The sequence below is a fragment of the Mesoplodon bidens genome (genome assembly GCF_964165515.1).
Source record: "Mesoplodon bidens genome assembly, chromosome: 14".
In the NCBI taxonomy this organism is placed as follows: Eukaryota; Metazoa; Chordata; class Mammalia; order Artiodactyla; family Ziphiidae; genus Mesoplodon; species Mesoplodon bidens.
The window spans coordinates 62,480,174-62,503,151 of NC_138170.1; the positions used below are offsets into that span (position 1 = coordinate 62,480,174).

Below are 22,978 nucleotides of genomic sequence, written 5' to 3' on the forward strand. Positions count from 1 at the left end.
TTGGTGCCCGGTCATAGGACTCTCGGTGGTAGAGGACATGGACATTTTAGATGTCCCATTCCTCCTATGGCAGATACTAAAATCCAAAAGCCTGTCTTACAAGAAAATGTTAAATGGGGATATTTTCTGCTGAGTATGCCTATCCATGGTTTGTTTTTGAAAACTCAGATGCTCTTATTAAAAATGATTCTGAGGGATTTCCCCAGTGGTCCAGTGGTTGGGACTTCGCCTTCCAATGGGTTTGATCCCTGGTTGGGGAGCTGGGATCCTACATTCCTCACGCCAAAAAGCCAAAACATGGAACAGATGCAATATTGTAACAAATTCAATAGAGACTTTGAAAATGGTCCACATCAGAAAAGTCTTAAAAAAAAAAAGATCCTGAAATTCAGGTTAAATAAGACAACTGTATGACTGTAGATTTGTATTAAGTAAGGCTTGGAACATTGAAAGCTATTCTTCCTATGTTATGCATCTGTATTCATTTACCAAAGGCTGTCAAAGTGCCACATACTGGGTGGCTTAAATTTATTTATTTTTTAATTCTGGAGGCTAGAAGTTCAAGATCGAGGTATTACAGAATTTTCTTCTTAGGCCTCTCTCCTTGGCTTGTAGATGGCTGTCGGCCCCCTGTGCCTTCCCAGGATGTTCCTGTGTATGCCCTAGTTTCATATAAGAGCACCAGTCCTATTGGATTAGGGCCCACCCTGCTGACCTTCTTCAACCTTAATTATCTCATCTAAAAATACAGTCATAGTCTGAGGTACTGAGGGGACATGACTCAACATGAAATCCGGGGACACAATTCCACCCATAACAGTATCTAACAAATGTAATAATTAACCTGTAAAAGACTCTACATTCATAGAAGACCATCGATAGAGTGGGGTGGTTGGGAACAACTTGTGTGCATATGGTCATTGACATTACTCGGATGTAGAAATTTTCTAAAAAAATGGTGATTTATTTTGCTTTAACATACAATGGTAAATATATTGGGATCATCAAGTTTTAAAATTTGCTGGTCCTACTTTACACATTATAGTACTAATGTAAGCTCATTAGTTCTTCCATTTCATTGTAGGAAAGGGATCCAATTAACACCTACCAGCAGCTTGGCTAAAAATGGACATTAAAATCAGATACCACATTGTAAATATAAAGTACTTTTCTCCAAATGTGTATAAAAGTTTTGAAACAATCAATCACTGCCTGCTCCACAGGACAATTTGGATTTTAAAAATGTTCCAGACCAGGAATAGCATAACCCTGTGTAACAATACTTATAATAGTTTAAACAATATTTTATCAAAGGCTTTTGCACTTGACATTTGAAAGAGAGAAACAGTAGCCAAGGAACTGCATAACCAAAAAATGAAAATTATATAAAATATTTCCACCACTATTTAAATGCCAGATTTAATCAAGCAATAGTAAAAAATATCAAAACAAAAAACATAATAATACAACCTTCTGTTTAAAATAATAGCACTGTTCTGCCTCTTTTCCACTGAATTTTACATATGAACAGACTATATATACTGTTTTTTCAGAGAAATGTCCATTTGGTCTGTCACACAAGTCAGGCTCACACTGAATCCTTTCGCTTCTGAGGATATACAACTCCATGATGTTTCCATATTTCCAACATTCTGGGTCAAGTGAAATGTCTGAAGTATAATACATTTCTCTTTCTCCTTTACACAGTGCAGAGTATACAGGCTTAGGTTATGTGGCTTCACTTTTACTCCAGGTCACTGTCTTTTTCTAAATTCAAGGCGGTATTCAATGGAGTGCAGTAGTTTGGCTTGTCGGAAGGTACAAAGCCGGGCAGACACACACACTTATAGGAACCTTCGGTGTTGATACACTTGGCATTCTTGCAGAGAGACATCCGGTTGTTCAACTCATCACATTCGTTGACATCTGCAATAAGCCAAACCACGCAGGTTAGCAAGCTTCAACATCACTCCGGGAGGAAATGCAATCTACACCCTACCTGAGGCATCAGGCCTGAACACAGCCTGGCTGTTCTGTGCTCTCCCCCCAGTAAACTGCATAGTCTTTCCCATTATTGTCTGTCTGTTTCAATTACATGCAAGAGAAATACTACTTTCTAGATCTTAAAAAGGTGATTATCCAGGAGGTTCTAGAATATCTTTCCCTGTTTGTTATTTAACACAACAGGGACCATTTTGTCAGCTTGACTTTTTATAGTCAAACCTTAAGAAAGCTGGAAAAACTATCCTACTTCTAAATTCCTCTCTGCACATGCAGAAGAACTGTTAGGTTGTCATGAGAAATACAGAGAGCCTCTGAGCAGCCTCTCTAAAGGTTTAAGTTACTTTCTTAGATTTCTTTCCACAGGAAAGAAAGGCTCTACGCACTTGAAACATCTTTAATAACCCAGGTTACCTTTTTTTTTAGACCCACCTCAGACTGAGACTAACAAAACTGAAGTGGGGAAACTACACGACAGAGCAAAACAGCCACAAAAATAAAGGAAAAAAATGATACAAGTCAAGGGTCATTTAGCAAGGAGGCCAACAGGCTCAGGAACACAGCCTCAATCACAGGTAAGGATAAACATATTTTTACTGTTCTCTTAAAAGTAAGAGGGGGGCTTCCCTGGTGGTGCAGTGGTTGAGAGTCCGCCTGCTGATGCAGGGGACACGGGTTCGTGCCCTGGTCTGGGAAGATCCCACATGCTGCGGAGCGGCTGGGCCCGTGAGCCATGGCTGCTGAGCCTGCACGTCCGGAGCCTGTGCTCCACAACGGGAGAGGCCACAACGGTGAGAGGCCCGCGTACCGCAAAAAAAAAAGAGGGAAGGTAACGTGAGAGTTGTGAAAAGCACTTTCTCTAAAATGGAAGTTGTATTTTCTTTTTCATCTATATTCCCCTCTTGCTGGTGTCAGGTATTCAGGGAGAACATTTGCTGCAGTCACAAGCTCAATTTAAAAGAGTCAACTAATTACCCCAAACTTTCTGGCCTTTCCTCCATAGGTATGTACCATTTATATGAATTCTTAAATATCAACTTTTTAAAAATTTGTGGTAAAATATATGGAACATAAAATTGACCATTTTAACCATTTTTGAGTGGATAGTCCAGTGGCATTAAGTACCTTCACATTTTTGTATAATCATCACCACTGTCCATCTCCAGAACTTTTCTCATCTTCCCAAACTGAAACTGCAAATCTTAAATGTACTAGATTGTCTGAGGTCCAGCCACAGGGCATTCAGGAAAAGAGTAATTTCCCATCAAATACATATGATTCTTACCAACACAGGTCATCTTGGCCATATCCAAGTGATACCCATCAAAGCAATCGCAGGTGTAACCTTCCTGCACCCTGACACAGCGCCCGTTTTCACAGCCGTTGAGGATGCCACATTCTTCAGCCTGCAACTCCTCAAAGCTATTTAAAAAGCCTGGAAGGGAAAGGACATTTTCAACCTCTTACACCGTTTTTTAAAATGACATGATCATTAAGGTTATGGTTCGTCATACATACATATTTCCAATTCCTTAAAGATAGCATTAAAATTTAAGCAGATATATCTGTACACGATATTAAGCAAACTATTACCAACCTTGTGTAGGCTGTACAGATTAGCCCCACATCTTGAATTCTGATGCTCTACATTAAAATCACATAAAACGATACAGCAAGTAGGGTATTTGTTTTTGCCCTTAATTATTAAAACTTTTTGTCTAAGATTTTAAATTTCCTGAGTTCTCAGTAGGGTAAGTGTCAGAACATCTTTCAGGACAGAACCGATGGAACTCACTATGAGGGTAGACATTTGCTAAGATGCACGAGCATTGGAGGCAGTGCTCTTTCATGGGGAGTTCCCAGGAGTGGAGAAAAGCCAGGCTGGCCTTGCCATGTGAGGTCTGTTTGCTCTGGCTCTGGAATGAGCCTTACAAAAGGGCTCTTGGGGGATCAAAGGGATAAAGGCAGTAAAAGGGACTCAAAACATCCTGATAAATGAGAAATACATCATAGTTCTGTTTAGAAAACTAAAATTCTTTTAAAGAAAACAAAGAAGCTCTTGTTTGGCTCTTTTTTTTTTTTTAGATATCTTTAAACTGATTCGGAGCTAGAGTTTAGTAATACAAAAACAATGTAGCCAGGCATCAAGAATATTTTCCTCTGTTTCTAGAGAGGAAAGTTGTAAATATAAATCCACGGTGACCCAAACACACTGTTGATGTGGGGGGTCTCATCCTCTCCCCCACCTTCTGAAGGCACCATGTATTTGCTTTTTTTTATATATAAATTAATTTATTTTTGGCTGTGTTGGGTCTTCGTTGCTGTGCAAGGTTTTCTGTAGTTGTGGCGAGTGGGGGCTACTCTTCGTTGCAGTGTGTGGGCTTCTCATTGCAGTGGCTTCTCTCGTTGCAGAGCGCGCAGGCTTCAGCAGTTGTGGCTCATGGGCTCTAGAGCACAGGCTCAGTCATTGTGGCGCACTGGCTTAGCTGCTCCGCAGCATGTGGGATCTTCCTGGATCAGGGCTCAAACCTGTGCCCCCTGCATTTGCAGGCAGATTCTTAACCACTGCACCACCAGGGAAGCCCCACGTATTAGCTTTTAAGGGAAAAAAAAAATCAACCTAGGGTCAGAACTCTACATCTGGCCTTTGAAGTAATTCTCCAGTCGAACTGCAGGGGGCAGCAAAATATCATTTCTTATGCAGGGCTGTAAGGTCTAACAATGATTTTTAAAATTAATACATCTAAAAAGGAAAAAAAATAGGACTGGGCATCAAGACTGTCAGCAGATCCTGAAGCCAGTTTGAGAAATATTGACAAGAAAGTCAATCTACGGGCTTCCCTGGTGGCGCAGTGGTTGAGAGTCTGCCTGCCAATGCGGGGGACGTGGGTTCGTGCCCCGGTCTGGGAAGATCCCACATGCCGTGGAGCGCCTGGGCCCGTGAGCCATGGCCGCTGAGCCTGCGCGTCCGGAGCCTGTGCTGTGCAACAGGAGAGGCCACAACAGTGAGAGGCCCGCGTAATGCAAAAAAAAAAAAAAGAAAGTCAATCTATGGAAATATTTCAAAGTCCAGGTAACACAGCAAAGTCCATTTTAACTAGTAAAATTATATTTATTCAGAAGTTAAAACATGAAATTAAAATTTGAAACTCCTACACACACATTAGGCAGACTCCCCAAAATACTTCTACAGGACTCTAAAACAACAGCAGTCAGCAAAGGACAGCCCGTGCTCTAACGTGGGCCTGCTACCTATTTTTATAAATGAAGTTTACTGGAACACAGCCTCACCTATTTGCTAATATCTGTCTGTGGCTGCTTTCCTGATTCCAGAGCACAGTTGAGTAGCTGCAAAAGAGACTATATAGCCTGCAAAGCCTACAAATTTTACTATCTGGCCATTTATAGAAAAAGTTGATCTCTGCTCTAGAAAATTCGGGTTTTAGAAATAGTGCTCTAACTAAAAGAAGATTCCAGTTTTAGAAATACTGCTCTAGCTAAAGGTGACACCAGTCATTAGCCCAACTTTCTTCAACAGAAAGGCACAAGATGATAAATAATAAAGGTGGTGTGATTCAGCCTCTCTTTTACTATCTTACCCCATATGATTTTATGTCTTCAGTAGGGCCAGAGAGCCTTTGATCCTGGTCTAGGAAGGAGGAGCTATTTCTCTGCAACTTGTAAGAAATTTAAAGGCCGTTACATAGTCAAAGCTGGGGGTCTTTGAACTGCATCTGCAACTTCCTATGTTGCTAAACAGGAAATTGACCTGATACCAACATGCTTATTTCTTAACGTTTGTAGTGAATTTTAAAAGTTTTAAAGCAATGACAGCTTAAAAAAAAAACTACATAAGCCAGAACATTTCAACATTAAAATTCCTGGCATCTGAACTATAATGCATTAGAGGCTGCACACACAAGCCATGGCATTGTGTCAGAGTTACACGTAGATTTACCCTGGTATTTTGGATTTATGGGGCAGGCAAACTGTACTTTCTTGCAACTTTAATATTTCTTCTCCCTTTTTTTTAAAAAGTAAATGTTTACTGACCTATAAATATATACACAGAAGTGTAGAAACCATAAGTGCACAGGCTTATAGCTGACAATGTATTTAAGCACATTTCTTGAAGTAGTGCATGATTATTTGTGGTTGATTAAAAGAAAATCTAAGGCAGGGGTCCCCAACCCCTGGGCTACAGACCAGTACTGGTCCATGGCCTGTTAGGAACTGGGCTGCACAGCAGGAGGTGAGCGGTGGGCAAGTGAGTGAAGCTTCATCTGCCGCTCCCCATCGCTCGCATTACTGCCTGAGCTCCACCTCCTGTTAGCATTACAGTGAGTTGTATAATTATTTCATTATATATTACAATCTAATAATAAAGTGCACAATAAATGTAATGAGCTTGAATCATCCTAAAACCACCCCCCCCCCACATCTGTGGAAAAATTGTCTTCCACAAAACCGGTCCCTGGTGCCAAAAAGGTTGGGGACCACTGACCTAAGGTGTTAGAAGTTAGGATAGTGGTTACCCTGAGTGGGTGGGAGGGCGGCTGGGAAAAGGGAACCAGGTGTCCTTCTGGATGCTGGCAATGCTCTAGATCCACTCAGGTCTAGACGACCCAACCCAGCTGATTTAATAGAATGCTGTTTTCATGTAAATTTTAAAGCAGTTTTAATTTGGCAGAAGGATCAATACACTGCATACTTTAAAAAACAAAAGGAGGGAAGGGAAAGAGGGAAGGAGGAAAACACTCTGGCTCAGAACTGAAGTAGCTCCAGAGGCAGCCACAAAGCTTGTGTTGCTCCTCAGGACCCAGGTCACAGCTAGTTTGCTTTGTGCACAGGTGAAAGGTCCCAAAGAAAGAACAGCATTGCTGTATTTTATAATTTCAGCAGTGTCTCCAAAGTCCTAACCCCAACTACCTGGTCTGCAGGGATTCTGTCTTGAAAATCTGGAGCAGCTTCGCTTGCTGCAATGAGGCCCCCTCTGTAGGATGTGGAACAGGCACCTGGACTCCACTGCTCTAGTCCCATTCTTGATTCTTGAAGGCAGACAACCCATTATCTACTGATATTTCAATTTGTACCATCCCATTTTTCAGACTTCACCTAATTAGTCTGTATTTGAAAGCTCTGGTCTCTCCCACAGACATATTTAGCGTGTGTGGCTTCCTTATCTGGGACACTCTGGTTGTACATTTAGGCATTTACTTTCTAAATGGGAACAGGATTCACACATACACACTCCACCTCCCATTTGAAAAGTCTGCTCACAAATCCAGGAAAAGCATCACACATAATTTCTTACTTAATAAACCCCCTCACGAGTGAATTCTAAAGATTAATCTCTGACCAGGAGAGCAATCATTTTATCTCCCATTCTAAGAGAATGGACTTGAGGACATGGGGAGGGGGAAGGGTAAGCTGGGATGAAGTGAGAGAGAGGCAGTGACATATATACACTACCAAATGTAAGTAGATAGCTAGTGGGAAGCAGCTGCATAGCACAGGGTGATCAGCTCAGTGCTTTGTCACCACCTAGAGAGGTGGGATAGGGAGGGTGGGAGGGAGATGCAAGAGGGAAGTGGATATTGGGATATATGTATGCGTATAGCTGATTCACTTTGTTATACAGCAGAAACTAACACAACAACATTGTAAAGCAACTACAATAAAGATGTTAAAAAAAAGATCAACTCAGTACAGTTAATATTTACCATTTCCTTGTACGAAAAAAGACTACAATATAATAACCAAGCTATCAAGAAAACTCTGACCCTTAAACTAGGCCACCACTTCATGGGTAAAAAAATGATTTTGGGTAAAAAAATGATTTTGTCATGGAAATTATAACAAATAAGATTTTCTTTAAAGAAAATAAACATCCCAAAGCAATCTACAGATTCAATGCAATCCCTATCAAATTACCAATGGCATTTTTTACAGAATTAATTAGAACAAAAAGTCTTAAAATTTGTATGGAGACACAAAAGACCCTGAATAGCCAAAGCAGTCTTGAGGGAAAAAAGCAGAGCTGGAGGAATCAGACTCCCTGACTTCAGACAATACTACAAAGCTAGGTAATCAAGACAATATGGTACTGGCTCAAAAACAGAAATATAGATCAATGGAACAACATAGAAAGCCCAGAGATAAACCTGTGCACCTATGGTCAGCTAATTTAGGACAAAGGATGCAAGGATATACAAGACGGTCTCTTCAATAAGTGGTGCTGGGAAAACTGGACAGCTACATGTAAAAGAATGAAATTAGAACACTCCCTAACATCATACACAAAAATAAACTCAAATTGGATTCGAGACCTAAATGTAAGACCAGACACTATAAAACTCTTAGAGGAAAACATAGGAAGAACACTCTTTGACATAAATCACAGCAAGATATTTTTTGATCCACCTCCTAGAGTAATGGAAATAAAAACAAAAATAAACAAATGGGGCCTAATGAAACTTCAAAGCTTTTACACAGCAAAGGAAACCATACACAAGACGAAAAGACAACCCTCAGAATGGGAGAAAATATTTGCAAATGAAGCAACGGACAAAGGATTAATCTCCAAAATATATAAACAGCTAATGCAGCTCAATATTAAAAAAACAAACAACCCAATCCAAAAATGGGCAGAAGAGCTAAATAGACATGTCTCCAAAGACACACAGATGGCCAAGAAGCACATGAAAAGCTGCTCAACATCACTAATTGAGAAATGCAAATCAAAACCACAACGAGGTATCACCTCACACCAGTTAGAATGGACATCATCAGAAAATCTACAAACAACAAATGCTAGAGAGGGTGTGGAGAAAAGGGAACCCTCTTGCACTGTTGGTGAGAATGTAAATTGATACAGCCACTATGGAGAACAGTATGGAGGTTCCTTAAAAAGCTAAAAATAGAATTCCCATATGATCCAGCAATCCCACTACTCGGCATATACCCAGAGAAAACCATAATTCAAAAAGACACATGAACCCCAATGTTCACTGCAGCACTATTTACAATCACTGCAGCACTATTTACAATAGCTAGGTCATGGAAGCAACCTAAATGCCCATCGACAGACAAATGGATAAAGAAGATGTGGTACATATATACAATGGAATATTACTCAGCTATAAAAAGGAACGAAATTGGGTCATTTGTTGAGACGTGGATGGATCTAGAGACTGTCCTACAGAGTGAAGTAAGTCAGAAAGAGAAATATATCGTATATTAACGCATATATTTGGAACCTAGAAAAATGGTACAGATGAACCGGTTTGCAGGGCAGAAACAGAGACACAGATGTAGAGCACAAATGTATGAACACCAAGGGGTAAAGCAGTGGGGGGTGGTGGTGTGATGCATGGGAGATTGGGATTGACATGTATACACTGATGTGTGTAAAACTGATGACTAATAAGAACCTGCTGTATAAAAAAATAAATAGGGCTTCCCTGGTGGCACAGTAGGTGGGAATCTGCCTGCCAATGCAGGGGACACGGGTTCAATCCCTGGCCTGGGAAGATTCCCACATGCCGCAGAGCAACTAAGCCATGTGCCACGACTACTGAGCCTGCACTCTAGAGCCCATGCTCTGCAGCAGGAGGGGCCACGACAATGAGAAGCCCGCGCACCACTCTCTGCAACTAGAGAAAGCCTGCGCACAGAACAAAGACCCAACACAGCCAAAAATAAAAACAAATAAATTTATAAAAATAAATAAAATAAAATTCAAAAAATAAACAAATAAAAGAAAATAAACGTAATAGCATTCCCACCAGTGAGACTCATAATCTGATCCGGTGGTTCTCAAACTTGAGTGTACGTAAGGCTTACTCAGAGGGCTGGTAAAGCCGATTGGTGGGTCTCACCCCAGTATCTGATTCATCAGGTCTACAGCATAGCTCCCAGCATGCAAATTTGCATTTCTTACAAGTTCTCAGGGACTACATTTTGAGAACCACTGACTAAACCTCAGAACCACAATTTAGTTCCAAAGTAACTAAAAATGTTGCTTACGGTCCTGAATGAAGTAGGGATCAGCTTCGGGAGCATACTGTTCACTGAAGTCGACCAAGGCATCCTGTCCATATGGCTGCCGGCGTCCCGTGACGGGGATGTTACACAGCTGGGCATAATCATCTGAGAAGGAAATGACAATGAATGTGACACACCATCGCTGTTTGCTCACACCTGGATGCACCCAGTCACCGCGTGCCCCATCTCCCACACACACCCCTGATCCTGAAACATCTCAATATTCTTTATGGATGCTCTATACATCCACATACAATTCATGCTGTATAGCATAATTAAGATTCTGAATAGCAGACCCAACACAGTAGCTGAACAGTTGGTAGAATGTATCCCAGGAGAGTAAAGGACTGAAAAAATGAGCCATCGGAGAGTGCTGCAAGCCTTTTGGAAGAATGGCTTTATCTGAACCCATCAGGTGTTTTCATCAAAACATTTAAAGTGTATAAAGTAGTCATTCATACAGAGATACACTTTTCCACTCACTAGAGAGAGAAAAAAATGCAGCTCCGGTGATCCAAAAATGAGACACAACCAAACGAAGATGCAACTAAGTACCATTTGAATTTAGTACCTACTATTATACTTCTCTACTCAAGACCTGGTCCTTATGAATAACATTTATAGCAGTGATGGTGATGATCATTATCATGACAGTAATAGTGAAGTAATGGTACTAGCAATAATAGCTAAGAGTTGTATAATGTTTGCTCTGTGCCAGATACTGTTTTAAGCACTTAATACACATTAATTCACTAAAATATTTACACCACCCTATGAAAAGCTACTATTATCTCCATTTTACCAATGGGAAGTAGAAGCATGGAGTGGCTAAATGACAACTGGTATGAGGCAGCACCATACTTGAACTCAGTCATGCAGCTGAAGGGCGTACACTTAACAGTCTTCCCCTCCTGCATCTACCTTAGCTCCTTTGTAATTCTTGCCTTTGCCTCTTCTGCAACTTAGCTAAATTCATCTGCAGTTACCATTTCTTGAGGCCACATTCCCATTCCCTGGCCATCTGACTTAATTCCCCTTTAGTCCTCCTCACAGGACCCACCTAGCACATGGGATCTTGGTTCTCCACATATTCGGGGATGATTGTGCTTTCAGTGCATTTCACGGTCTCAGGCTCTTACCAGTACTTTGGAGCAGAGTTATTTAGAAGGTCTAGAGAGGAAAGCTTTAGAAGAGATATCTTCATTCTCTGCACATTTTATAGAAAATATACTGCCCAAGGATTCATCTAGCAGTTGGTGAAAATTCTGGGGCTACCCAGACTTCAACATCTCTGCCGGAACTGAGAGCTGCAGGTCAGCCGGCCCCAGGACTGGCTGGACACTCAGGGCAGCCACACCAGGCAGCAGCCACACTTGCCTGGACCAGAGATTGAAGGAGTTTTCCTCTATTTTAGTTCCTTCTGTAACAAAACTAAAGAAAGGCACTGAGGCAAGTGTGTGAACTCTCAAGGCTTTCTTCCATCACCTTCCTCTTAAAGGAGTCAAAGGTGTGTGTGAGGTATGTGTGTGTATGTGCACGCATGCACGTGCACACACCCGCACATTCTCCCCTAAAGTGCAAAAAGGGAGCGTAAAAGCAGAAAAGACCCTGAACCCCTAGACAGGGTAGGATCATGGTTGCCCCTTCCTAAAATTCTTCTTGTGGGAAGCATTCCAGGAATGGCACACACCCCCATCGCAGACATCCCCGAGCACTTCCTCATGAAACCATTTCATGAGAAATATTAATTTCATTAAGGAAATAGCTAAACCTGGAAAAAGATCGTTGACTCACAAAAATAAAGCTTCAAACAAAGAGAACACAAATGGTTGTCAGTTCTGCTTCAGGTTTGAAAGAGAAGAATTAAGGATTTCCCTGCAAAGGCAAGATCGCAGAAATGTTTACAAGTTTCACACACTGAGGTCATTTTCTCTCATGACTTTTTATATATGTTTGTTGTACATCTGAAAGGGAGACAACATTTTGTATCCAGGCAACAGTTGTGATCAAGAGTGGATATTAAAAAAAGTTAATTCATGCTCTTATTTTGCAAACCTAAGTCCAGAGATGGCTGAGCAGTATGCTCCTCTTCAGCATCTTGCTCTCAAGTCCCGGGCCCATGGCTTTTCCCCTAGACCATGCCTCTTCCACCAAGAAATGACCTGGTCTCCACCCTCCAAGCTCTCACCATCTAACATCACAAAAGGAAGGGATCAAATGGGAGAGGAGTGGAGGAGGAATGGACTTCTGTTCCTGTGTGATGTTTAGGAACAGCTTCCTAGAAAAGGAACACTTGACCTGAAACTAAGTAGATGAGAAGGATTTACTTAATAGAAGGTATTTGGGATTCTAAAAAGAGTTTACCCAAAGGCATCACAAAAGCAAACTGTAAGCTGTGTTTGGGGACTACCAAGTAGCTCCTAAGAAAGGCTTTGGACCCAGGCCGTAAAGGGAAGCAGAGGAGAGTCATGGGCAGGGGACCCTCTGCGGTTTTCTGCATCTTCCTTCCCCTCCCTTCATCCCTGGACATGCATTTTTCTCAAGTTTCTAGAACTTACTGTCCTTTGCTGCTTCACTTTATCTAACATGTTACCAATCCAAACTTCAAGATTTTTGGTCAGTTATCAAAACATCATTTCTACATTAAATGTACTCTCTTGTATTTGAAGATGTGCTACAGTCCCATCAACACCAGGACAGGCATTTTGAGTTATTTTTCTGGGAGCATGATGGGTCTATCCTAATCCATCCATGCTGCCTCTCCCATTGCGCACATCTGCTCTCGTTCTTGGCCAGGGTCAAGGGTGAAATGAGCACGGGGTAATGAAAAGAACATGGGCTTCAGAGGCAGAAGCCGGGGCTCAAGTCCTGACTGTACCACTTACTTTCCAGCTTAGCAACTGTGGGCAAGCCTCAGTTTTCACATCTGTCACATGGGGATAATTCCTGTTTGCCTCTCTGTTACTGGTGTATTAAAAAATGAGATGATGTTATGGAACTGTTCATACATTTTGAAGCACCAAGAAAATGGAGGTTACAATTTTTTCTTTTAGGTAAAATCACTCATGTCCCTGCTAAACATCTGGAAATAAATGAGGATTTGCAAAGACGGTATCAGAATGATTGATATAACATAGTGTTAGCAAAACTTTAAACGTAGTTGTCAATGGGCAAAAACTTGTACAATAAATTAAGAGCAATGAAAGCACAGTCTCCAGATGTTTTTAGATATTGTTTCAAGATTTGAAATTTTTAAATAGATGGAGGGAAACTCCAACTCAGTTAACAGAGAAAGATGTCTTCATCTCAAAAATTATCGACTGCCTGGGCAAATTTAATTGCTTGATCAGACAATGATAAGGTATCAGCAACAACACATTATAACACTAGATCAACAAAACTCAAAATACAGGGGGAAAAACTGATATTCAGCAGTTGTTAGTATACGCTCGACCCCTTTAGAAATGCCTTGAGTAGCCAGTAGGTTTCTCATCATCTTTTAAGGCAACAACTGGAATATCGTGGAGTTTTCTAGTGAACCCTGGGTAAGGGGTCTCCTCCAGGATCTGGGCACATGCACCTTTCTAACATGTGCTGGATCTCTGAGCATCCCAAGCCATACCAGAGCCCACTGAGCTTGGAGGTGCTTGGCCTTGGTTATCCCTAGGGCTGGGTCATGGCTATAGTCCAGCTGGGGAGGCAATGAGTTGTGGTTGGCTGAGGCTGTGGAGCTGGGAATAGCAGATCCCTGAACTGTTTCCACAGCTCCTGATGGCAGCCCATGGGAATCTCTTGGCTGCCACTTCATCCAGCTCAACATGTAGAGAAGAACACATTTTTTGTCCCTAGAGTCTTTTTCCTTCTGCAAGACACTCCTTATTTAAGCAAGTTGATGACAATTAAGCACCTGGTTGTCTGGGGCTTGGTGCAAAGGAAGAGCTCTGCTTAGCAGGGCTTGTACTTTGTGAGGCAAATGCCATTTCTGGGACGCCATACAATGTGTCCGTCCAGGATCTAGCCAAATATGAATATGAAATGAATAGGAAGTGGAAATATTCACACCTCAAAGTCCCCCCACTCATTGCACTCTTCACCTCTGCAGGCACAAATGCTAAGCTCTTGATCAAAGCTATGAAAGACAGACACATATGGGATGGTGTGGGCCGCCATCACTTACGTGGTCTAAACAAGATCCAGGCTATGGATCACGCTCAGTTCCCTGGCATGGCAGATTCACATGACAGATGGTACTGCTTTGATTTTAATTCTAAATTGAAAAAAAAAGTTTAAAAATTGCCCCCCTGGAGCCGAGAGGTCTGGGGCCCCCGCTGTCAGCAGCAATGGGAAGCACATTATCATATCCTGGCAGGAAATCTCCTTCCTTATGACAGACACATCTGTAGGGCTGGGTCTGGACAGTCACACATCACAATGCCAATCAGGCATGTGAGGAAACTGGGAGGTGAAGTCTGACTGAGGCAGATTAAATTCAGCTGCTTTTAGAAATGATGAAGAGGCTGCACTTTGTTCTCCACACATCAGGGCTGAAAACCTAGTGCTCTAAAGTTTGAAGTGCATGATTTTCAAATAAAGGAGAAGGACCAATTCATATGCATAAGGAAAAATGGGTCATATTTTACTGAAACTTCTAGATCAGGTGTTTTTCCTACAGGCCTCCACATGTACTATTAATTGATGATGGTGTTTGGAAAACATACACACCAGGAAATGGAGGAAGGAGACAGGGAGAATGGAACGAATATTTCCCTGAGCGCATGCTGAGCCAGTAGTATAATCGGCATTTTTCTTTGAAATTAGCAAAAGCTATGGAATTAGAAAAATGTTGACCATTTACAGAACATACCATCCAGTACTGATGACAGAAGAAGGAACGTAAGAGAGAGGATTCTACTGGTGATGCCACACCCTGTGGAACTGGACATCTGTTTAGGTGTCTGTCTGCTTATGCTCATTCTCAGAGAGTACATACACTCTTATCCACAGTGCCTGGTGAGCAGGCAGTGAACCTGCTTTCCTGTTGTTAAAACTTGCTGAGTTGTGAGAGAAAATTAGGTATCCGAAAAAGCAGCAGTCCCCAACCTTTGTGGCACCAGGGACAGGTTTCACGGAAGACGATATTTCCACAGACTGGGGGGAGGTTCAGGTGGTAATGCGAGCGATGGGGAGCGGCAGATGAAGCTTCGCTCGCTCATCCGCTGCTCGCCTCCTGCTGTACGGCCTGGTACCAGTCCGCGGCCTGGGGGTTGGGGACCCCCTGCTAAAAAGAGAAGCACCCAGAGTCAAAAGCCCGGGGTTCTAGTCCTACTGCTTCCATCATTGGATGAATAGATAAAGAAGATGTGGCACATATATACAGTGGAATATTACTCAGCCATAAAAAGAAACGAAATTGAGTTACTTGTAGTGAGGTGGATGGACCTAGAGTCTGTCATAGAGTGAAGTAGGTCAGAAAGAGAAAAACAAATACCGTATGCTGACGCATATATATATATGGAATCTAAGGAAAAAAATGTCATGAAAAACCTAGGGGTAAGACGGGAATAAAGACAGACCTACTAGAGAATGGACTTGGGGATATGGAGAGGGGGAGGGGTGAGCTGTGACGGGGTGAGAGAGTGGCATGGACATATATACACTATCAAATGTAACATAGATAGCTAGTGGGAAGCAGCCGCATAGCACAGGGAGATCAGCTCGGTGCTTTGTGACCACCTAGAGGGGTGGGGTGGGGAGGGGGGAGGGAGGGAGATGCAAGAGGGAAGAGATTTGGGAACATATGTATATGTATAACTGATTCACTTTGTTATAAAGCAGAAACTAACACATCATTGTAAAGCAATTATACTCCAATAAAGGTGTAAAAAATAATAATAATAAAAAGAGAAGCACCCAGAGTCAAAAGCCCGGGGTTCTAGTCCTACTGCTTCCTATTCTTTGGACTAGATACCTTCCTTTGAGCTGTGTCTGTTGAACAGGATTATGGTGCTGTGCCTTAGCAGCATTAAAGGCAGTTCATTGCTCCATTCAGTGATTGACTCACTCATCTGACCAGAGGCTGAGAATATTACAGGCAGCGTGGGGTTTGGGAGAGAGAGAGGAAGGATAAAATGACAGTGCACTGACATGTGCAGTAGTGCATGAAGAAGAGGTAATGCCTAGAGTCAGCCAGGAAGAGCTGCGGAAGCCTTCACCTTGGAGATGAGCATCTACAGAAAGGGGGTCAGCCAGGTGAAGAAGAGGAGGGAAGGTAACTCACAGTCATAGGCGTATATAACAGATAAGAAAGTCATAGGGAAATGAAAGGACCACATAAATGCTGCCTACTACCGATCCCTGCTAAAGAACAGTCGAAAAAAGGAAAGTTAGCTAACATGCACTATTAAGCTCCTGTGTGCTAGGTGCTGTGTACCTTTGCACACACTTTTCCCTTTATATCTCAGAATCCTATGAAATAACTGTAATTAGCTCCTTTTGTCTCCGATAAGGAAGCTAAGGTTTACAGCATAACTGTCCTAGCTTAGTTGAAGGATTGACTCTGTTGGTCTATCTGCAAAACCATGCTCTTTGAATTCCACAGCTGCCCTTCTGAAACCCTTAGAAGAAAATTATTAAATACATTCCCTAGACTGTAAGTATCAGGTAAGTACTTAGTTCAGCAATAAGCATTTCTGACTAAAATTCCAGGGAGAGTAATAACCGTGAATGCTGGTGAGCTCAGCCCCACCAGGGTCAGCTTTATCATTAGCAGGATTTATATTTATTGAATTTGCTCAATTTATTAGGTGGAAGAGATCAAATTGCTTAATGTTTAATTAAATTGTACTTGTCGAGGAGAGGGAAGTAATGAAGTCTAGTCTCGGCAGGGTTTACATTCTGTGGGACGCCTGTAAATGTTAATGCTCTAAGGAAACTCACAGGCTGTAGACCAACCAAGTTCCCTCACCCCCAACCTTCACCTAATGCTGCCCCTTCCAGGTTCAGTCACTCCCAGCATTTTCCATCACACTGCTGTTTACGTAGCCAGACTATAACTGGAGAGAGAGATTTGTTGGGTGTGAATGCCAAAACAATGGAGGTTCCATTTAGAAATCCATTTCTAAAACATGGATTCAACATTTATAGACTTGTAACAGCATTAAATTATGCCACACATGAAAACCTTAAAATAATGATTGATAACATGAATTTCTCAGGAAGGACTGCATGAAAGGTTTCCCCTATTTCTAAGTAAACAGGGCTTTGGAAATAAAACATTAAGTCTTGCATTCAGGCAATCTCAGAGGAAATTAGGAATGAAGTAACTTCTAATATTCGATGAGACAAGACTGGACAATGCAATGAACAGGCAAATAGGAGGAAAGTTCAACATGTTAATTTTCTAGGCTGATCTACTTCATATTTTTCCAACTGGAAGGACAGATAAACTGTTTCATTTCCTGCTTTCCTAATCATTAAGTGCCACTCTGAAGTGACAAACTGAGAAGTCAACAATTAGGAAAAATAAATATTATATGGAAGGAATACATTTTGTTTTTTCTGTTATGTTTTTTGCATTAACCAAGTAAGAATTATTATAAAATTTGAGCTACACATGTGCTTAAGATTAAAGAGGATGTTGCACAACATACGGAATATACTAAATGCCACTGAATTATTCACTATAAAATGCTTAACTTTATGTCATGTGAATTTAACCCCAATTAAAAAACAAGTCAAGAGAAACAAAAAAATGTATTCTTTAAAGTCTGGTATTCACCTAACCTTTCTACTTTTAATTGGTAAAATGAGAAAACAAGACTAGTTGATCTCTAAGGTCCTTTCTAGCTTACATATTCTACAATTCTAAGCAGACATTTTTACTATTAGGCTGCAAAATATTGGGAAGACAATCTGTCACTGAAACTTGTGGGCTATAATATGAGGTAATTACCCCCAGATGGCGCTATTGTCTTCAGGTGGTGCTCACACGGGTGTTTCCAGATGACTCAGAATAATGGAATTGAATGCACTGTAAGTAATCATGGACAGTCTAACCTCATTCATTTTCCTGCTGAGGAAACTGAGGTCCAGAGAAATTTAATGATATTTCAAAGGTCAAGTCAGGTTAAATTTTCAAAATATTGTTTTCTTTTAATAAAACTAAATTATTAAAATCTAAGGGTAAAAATAATTGTATCTTAAGTTTTGAAGCTGTTCAAAACTCTCTTAATGAATATTCAAAAGTATAGACCTCAAGGTTATGAAATAAAGATGTACTACTGGATCATCATTTGAAGAGCAAGTTCTAGGTAATTAATGTAATATTAAAGTACTGCTAAACATAATTAATAGATTATTCATAAATATGTATCCCATTTAATTATAGGAAAAACTCAACTGTTTTAAGATCTGTAACTCTGTTTTATGGTTTGCTCATAGATTGCTATTTATCTTAATCTGAAGTAACTCCCTTCTTACCTTCCCCTCTGGATCTATTCAGAATCAGATACAGTCCTAGTAACTCTTCCCTCTGGCAGTGATTTATTTGGCTACCTCGGTAGGCACTGAAAGATTATGATGTGAATGGTAACTTCTAGGGTTGAACAGTGCACAACTAACACAACTGTTCGTAACAGCTCTGCTTGCCACTGAGACTTGAAGCTCAGAAGGAAGCATAAAAGAAGGCCTTGTTGTGCCAGGAAGCCTTCCAATGAGCTAATCTTTTGTAATTTGCTTCTTAAGACACTGGCTACTGATGTTGAGCAAAATAATTATCATCCAAGTTTCTGCTCCTTGCAGATTTATGCCAACACGCCTCCTAAGCACTTCCTAGATGCTTTCCTCCCAGTCATAAGAGGTGCAATCTGTCTGCTGCATGAAGGGAGAGCAGATAAAATTTCCCTCACCCTTCCTCTGCCAGGCGTGCCTGCTCTAGCCATGAGGTCAGCATATAAAAGACATGGGCAGCCAGTGGCTTTTTTCCAGCCATAGTTGTCTTATAAAGTCAATTAGGAAAAGGTCAAAATAAATACAACATTATTTGATTTCAAAACCTCAAACACAGAACAGGGCTTTAAGCAATTACATACAGTGATATTTTTCATAGTCCCACTCAGCACAGTTCATTTTCTGAGAGTACATTTCAGCTATCAATGAAGAGAAAAAAATCCTATCGGCAAAATTTCTTTAAAATATGTGAAAGTAAAATTTCCACTAAAGAGAAAATCAACACCAAAAAGGCATTTCTAGAAAATCGAATGCCTATTCGTAATGTCTGATTTCAAGGTAGAAAGTTTAAACTGCTAAAAATTTGATTTAAGATCAATTAGGTTGCTTGTTAGTGAAAAATAAAAGTGCTGCTTTTTGTGATCTGATGGATCATTTTACATGCATATCTTAATTTCTCTACTTTGGCTTTACATTAGAAAGATTCTAATAGATACATATGATTATAATAATAATGCAAGTTATTCTCCAGTCAGAATATTTTCAATAACAGAGCATGGCCAAATACCTTCTTAGCACTTCAATGTAGTATAGCTATTAAGAAAATAAGCCTTGAATAAAATTGATACCCCAAAGTCCAAATCGTACACAAACTAAAATTTCAGAAGTGTTCTTGTCACCAACTTTCCATCTTCCCATCAAATTCCCCTCACATTTAGCTGTGCTATAATAGTTGTTGAGGCCACTGAGACAATAGCTTCAACCAGCGTGCTGGTCCTCCCCAGCTGGCATCCCAAACCCTCGCTGACTCACACCAACTCCAGGGAATTGGGTTTGGGAACTGCTGCCCAGTTCCAGGACACTCCTCCCAAGTTCTGTCACCAACAGTTTAGCGGGAAATGGAGTAAGTTTTCCCCTTTATGAGAGTTTTTAAAATTTTCCTTTTTAGCTTTCCTTACCCTGAGACAAACTGTGTTTCCTACTATGACAGCAATATGATCATAACCTGAACATGGCTTACTTGCCCATTGCTTTCTCTTCCTTTAAAGCACCTGCCCAAGACAATGTTGTTTTAAGAATCCATATTTTGGCTTCATTTCTAGTGTTCTTCCTCTCATGCAGTCCCTGTTTTTGTGCCTGGCCTTTGTATCATTCATTCCTGTTTATTCACTCCCTTCCACAAGTCCAATATCTCTTTCCTGGTTTTCCCCGACCTGCCATAAAAGCCCTGTCCAGCCGGGGGTCCTGATTGAGTGCTCGGTATCCCACCTCCTCCCTGCCCTTTTCCAGTGTGTATCTGGGGAAGGAGAAGAACGACATTTCACTCCCAACTGAAAATAAAGGCCCTTGCTTAAGTGTGTGTTTGTACAGGATGGTAGTGGGAGCTGGAGAAGCTCTACAGAATGCAGATATTTTCTTTAACTGGTTCTCAACCTTTTTTTCAATCCCAGTTGTGATGGCTAATATCACGTGTCAACTAGGCTAGGCCACAGACTGCCCAGATGAAGTTGGTCAAACGTTATTTTGGGTGTTTCTGGATGGGATTAACATTTACATTGGTGGATCTGAGTAAATCAAATTACCCTCCATAATGTGAGTGGGCCTCCTTCAATGGGTTGATGGCTTGATTAGAACAGAAAGACTGGCCCTCCTGTGAGAAAGAGAATTCCACTGCCCACTGCCCAACTGCCTTTGGACTTCAGACTTCATCTACAAAACTGGCTCTTTCTGGCTGACGGCTTTTGACCTGGAACCTTGGCTTTCCTTGGGCCTCCACAACATTAGCCACCCTAGAGATTTTGAATTTACCAGCTTCTATAATCACATGAGCCAATTCCTTAAAATGAATCAGTGACTCAATCAATCAATCAATCTTTCTCTCTCTCCTATTGGTTCTGTTTTTCTGGAGAACGCTGAATATTGCCCGAAACCTTCTTTACTGGGTCAGGGGAAGTTTGTCATTTGTGTGGTACAGAATTTCAATAAGGTGAGCACATACCTTTAGCAGAAGGTACCTGATTCTTGAGGGGAGTTATGTGTAGTTAGAGAAAAGCTTTTATTAATTTTATCTGCCCTATTATTCCCTTGAGAGTCACTGCAATGGAAGGTATTGCTTATAAAAACAGTACACATTAGGAACACGTGGGGTCCCCTGTTAACATGGAAACAACAGAATGTGCTCTGCATGTCACACATGGCTACTTAGACTCACACTGTGAGTATACACATCCCATGTCCTGGTCTTAATTCTCTAATAACTGACAATCACAGTCATGAATTTTTCTACCCAGTAACCTTAGCTGGCCCAAGATGGTAATTCTGCTATACAGATAATGACATACATTAAGTTTAGAACATTAATACTTTACTGTGAAAGTTTTAGAGTAAGGGGTTTTTTGTTGTTGCTATTTAATATGTCTATGATGTTTAAGAGAACCATATACTAGATAATCTGATGGGCCTTGTGATTTCAATTTGAAATATCTAGGATTTTATATTACATGAGAATTCACAGAACTCTATTAGGTCAGTAAGTATTTAGATTCATTAGGGAATTCAATTTGTTGCATTTTAAGCTTGATTTGTTAGATTGATAAGAGCTGCTTAAATACCTAAGAAGAAAATGCTTTTTAGGATTGGAGGCTGCCCTTTCAGGTATGTAAAATGCATGAGATAAAATCAAATACATAAAATTTATAAATCAGAGGCCAAAGTGTTAGAGACTTAATTAACTGAGTTTTGATATAGAAATAACTCTCAAGGAAAATTTAATCTGTTCCTTGAGCTATATAAACATTAATCACAAAATAAAACTTGATCTTATTTTATATAAAAATATTGGACTTATAAACAGAAGGACAAAATGTTTACGTTGAACTTAAATTCTTAGGTAAGTCCAGGTTTTAACATTGATAAATTGGATACACTGAATGTTCATTTAAAACCCCACCCTGAGTGGTCTTTTCCAGGCACAAGGCCTCTCTCAGACATTATATAATAACTCACACTGGTAGCCTGGGAGCCTCGAGGGGCACAGAAGCAGCAGGTTCTCTCAGGGGCTGCAGAGATTATCTGGCTCTGCATTAGTCCCCAAACTCTCACCTGCCCCTCATCGTCTTTGACTCTTGCTTACTTTCAAAGAGACTTCTAGCACTGTATAGTAAGGTAACAATGGGGAATAATCATTAGCTCAACTCATATCCTGGAACAAGATTTGATCTATAATCATCGCTAACACCTACAAAGCATTTACTGTATGCCAAGCATCTAACATGCGTTAGCACATTTTTAACCCTCAAACAATCCTTAGGAAGATGTTGCTACTACCATTTTACAAGTGAGGAAACTAACGTAATGATCACATTTAATACCAAGGCTCTATGTGCATAATTCACTACTAAATTTTATTTTGCAATAAGCCTTTTATAGTGAGAAAAGTACTTTCACCCTTTTCGGGAAAGTAAGGGGTAGCCTTCTAAATAAATACAAAGAATCTTTTCAATAAGAAACAATATAAATTGCTTACTTGCCCTTCCATATGGTATCCAATTCAGTCTAGTTCCATGGATACCAAGAATTCTGTCCCAGAGAACTGGACCACTTACCTCTGAGAGTATTCTCTCTGTATATACAGTGTACACATATGGTGGCCACTCAATTTAGGAGGCCTTTTATATCTTTCCAGTTTGATTTAAATTCTCCGCTATAGCTTATTAACAGCTGCACTTTCTTTGATCATAATAATCTGGATCTATGATCACAATGATAAATGCTTTCATACTTACAGAGTATTAATTATCATAACCTCAAAAGAGTTCTCAACTTCGGATATAGGAAAATGAAGTAACTCGCCCAGTGCAATTGACAGAAGCAGTGCCAAAAGCAGAACGAGATCCCTGGACTGCCCAAACCAAAGGCGGTGACCACTCACTGTGCCTCACATGTAGGATGTTCCAGAGTTATTATTAACATTCTTTGGAAACAT

At 40.7% G+C, this 22,978-nt stretch overlaps 1 protein-coding gene across 7 annotated transcripts in view; it reads right to left on the reverse strand.

Moving 5' to 3' along the window:
* Positions 1-939: 939 nt before the first annotated feature.
* Positions 940-22,978, reverse strand: part of LTBP1 (latent transforming growth factor beta binding protein 1) — a 424,505-nt gene continuing 402,466 nt past the window's right edge. For all 7 annotated transcript variants that reach the window (XM_081253652.1, XM_081253651.1, XM_081253650.1 and 4 more), the window contains 3 exons: positions 10,030-10,152; positions 3,287-3,436; positions 940-1,926 (listed from right to left, as the gene is read on the reverse strand). In XM_081253652.1, the coding sequence (XP_081109778.1) occupies positions 1,745-1,926; positions 3,287-3,436; positions 10,030-10,152 (455 nt within the window). In that variant the 3' untranslated portion in view covers positions 940-1,744. The remainder of the gene's footprint in view (positions 1,927-3,286; positions 3,437-10,029; positions 10,153-22,978) is intronic.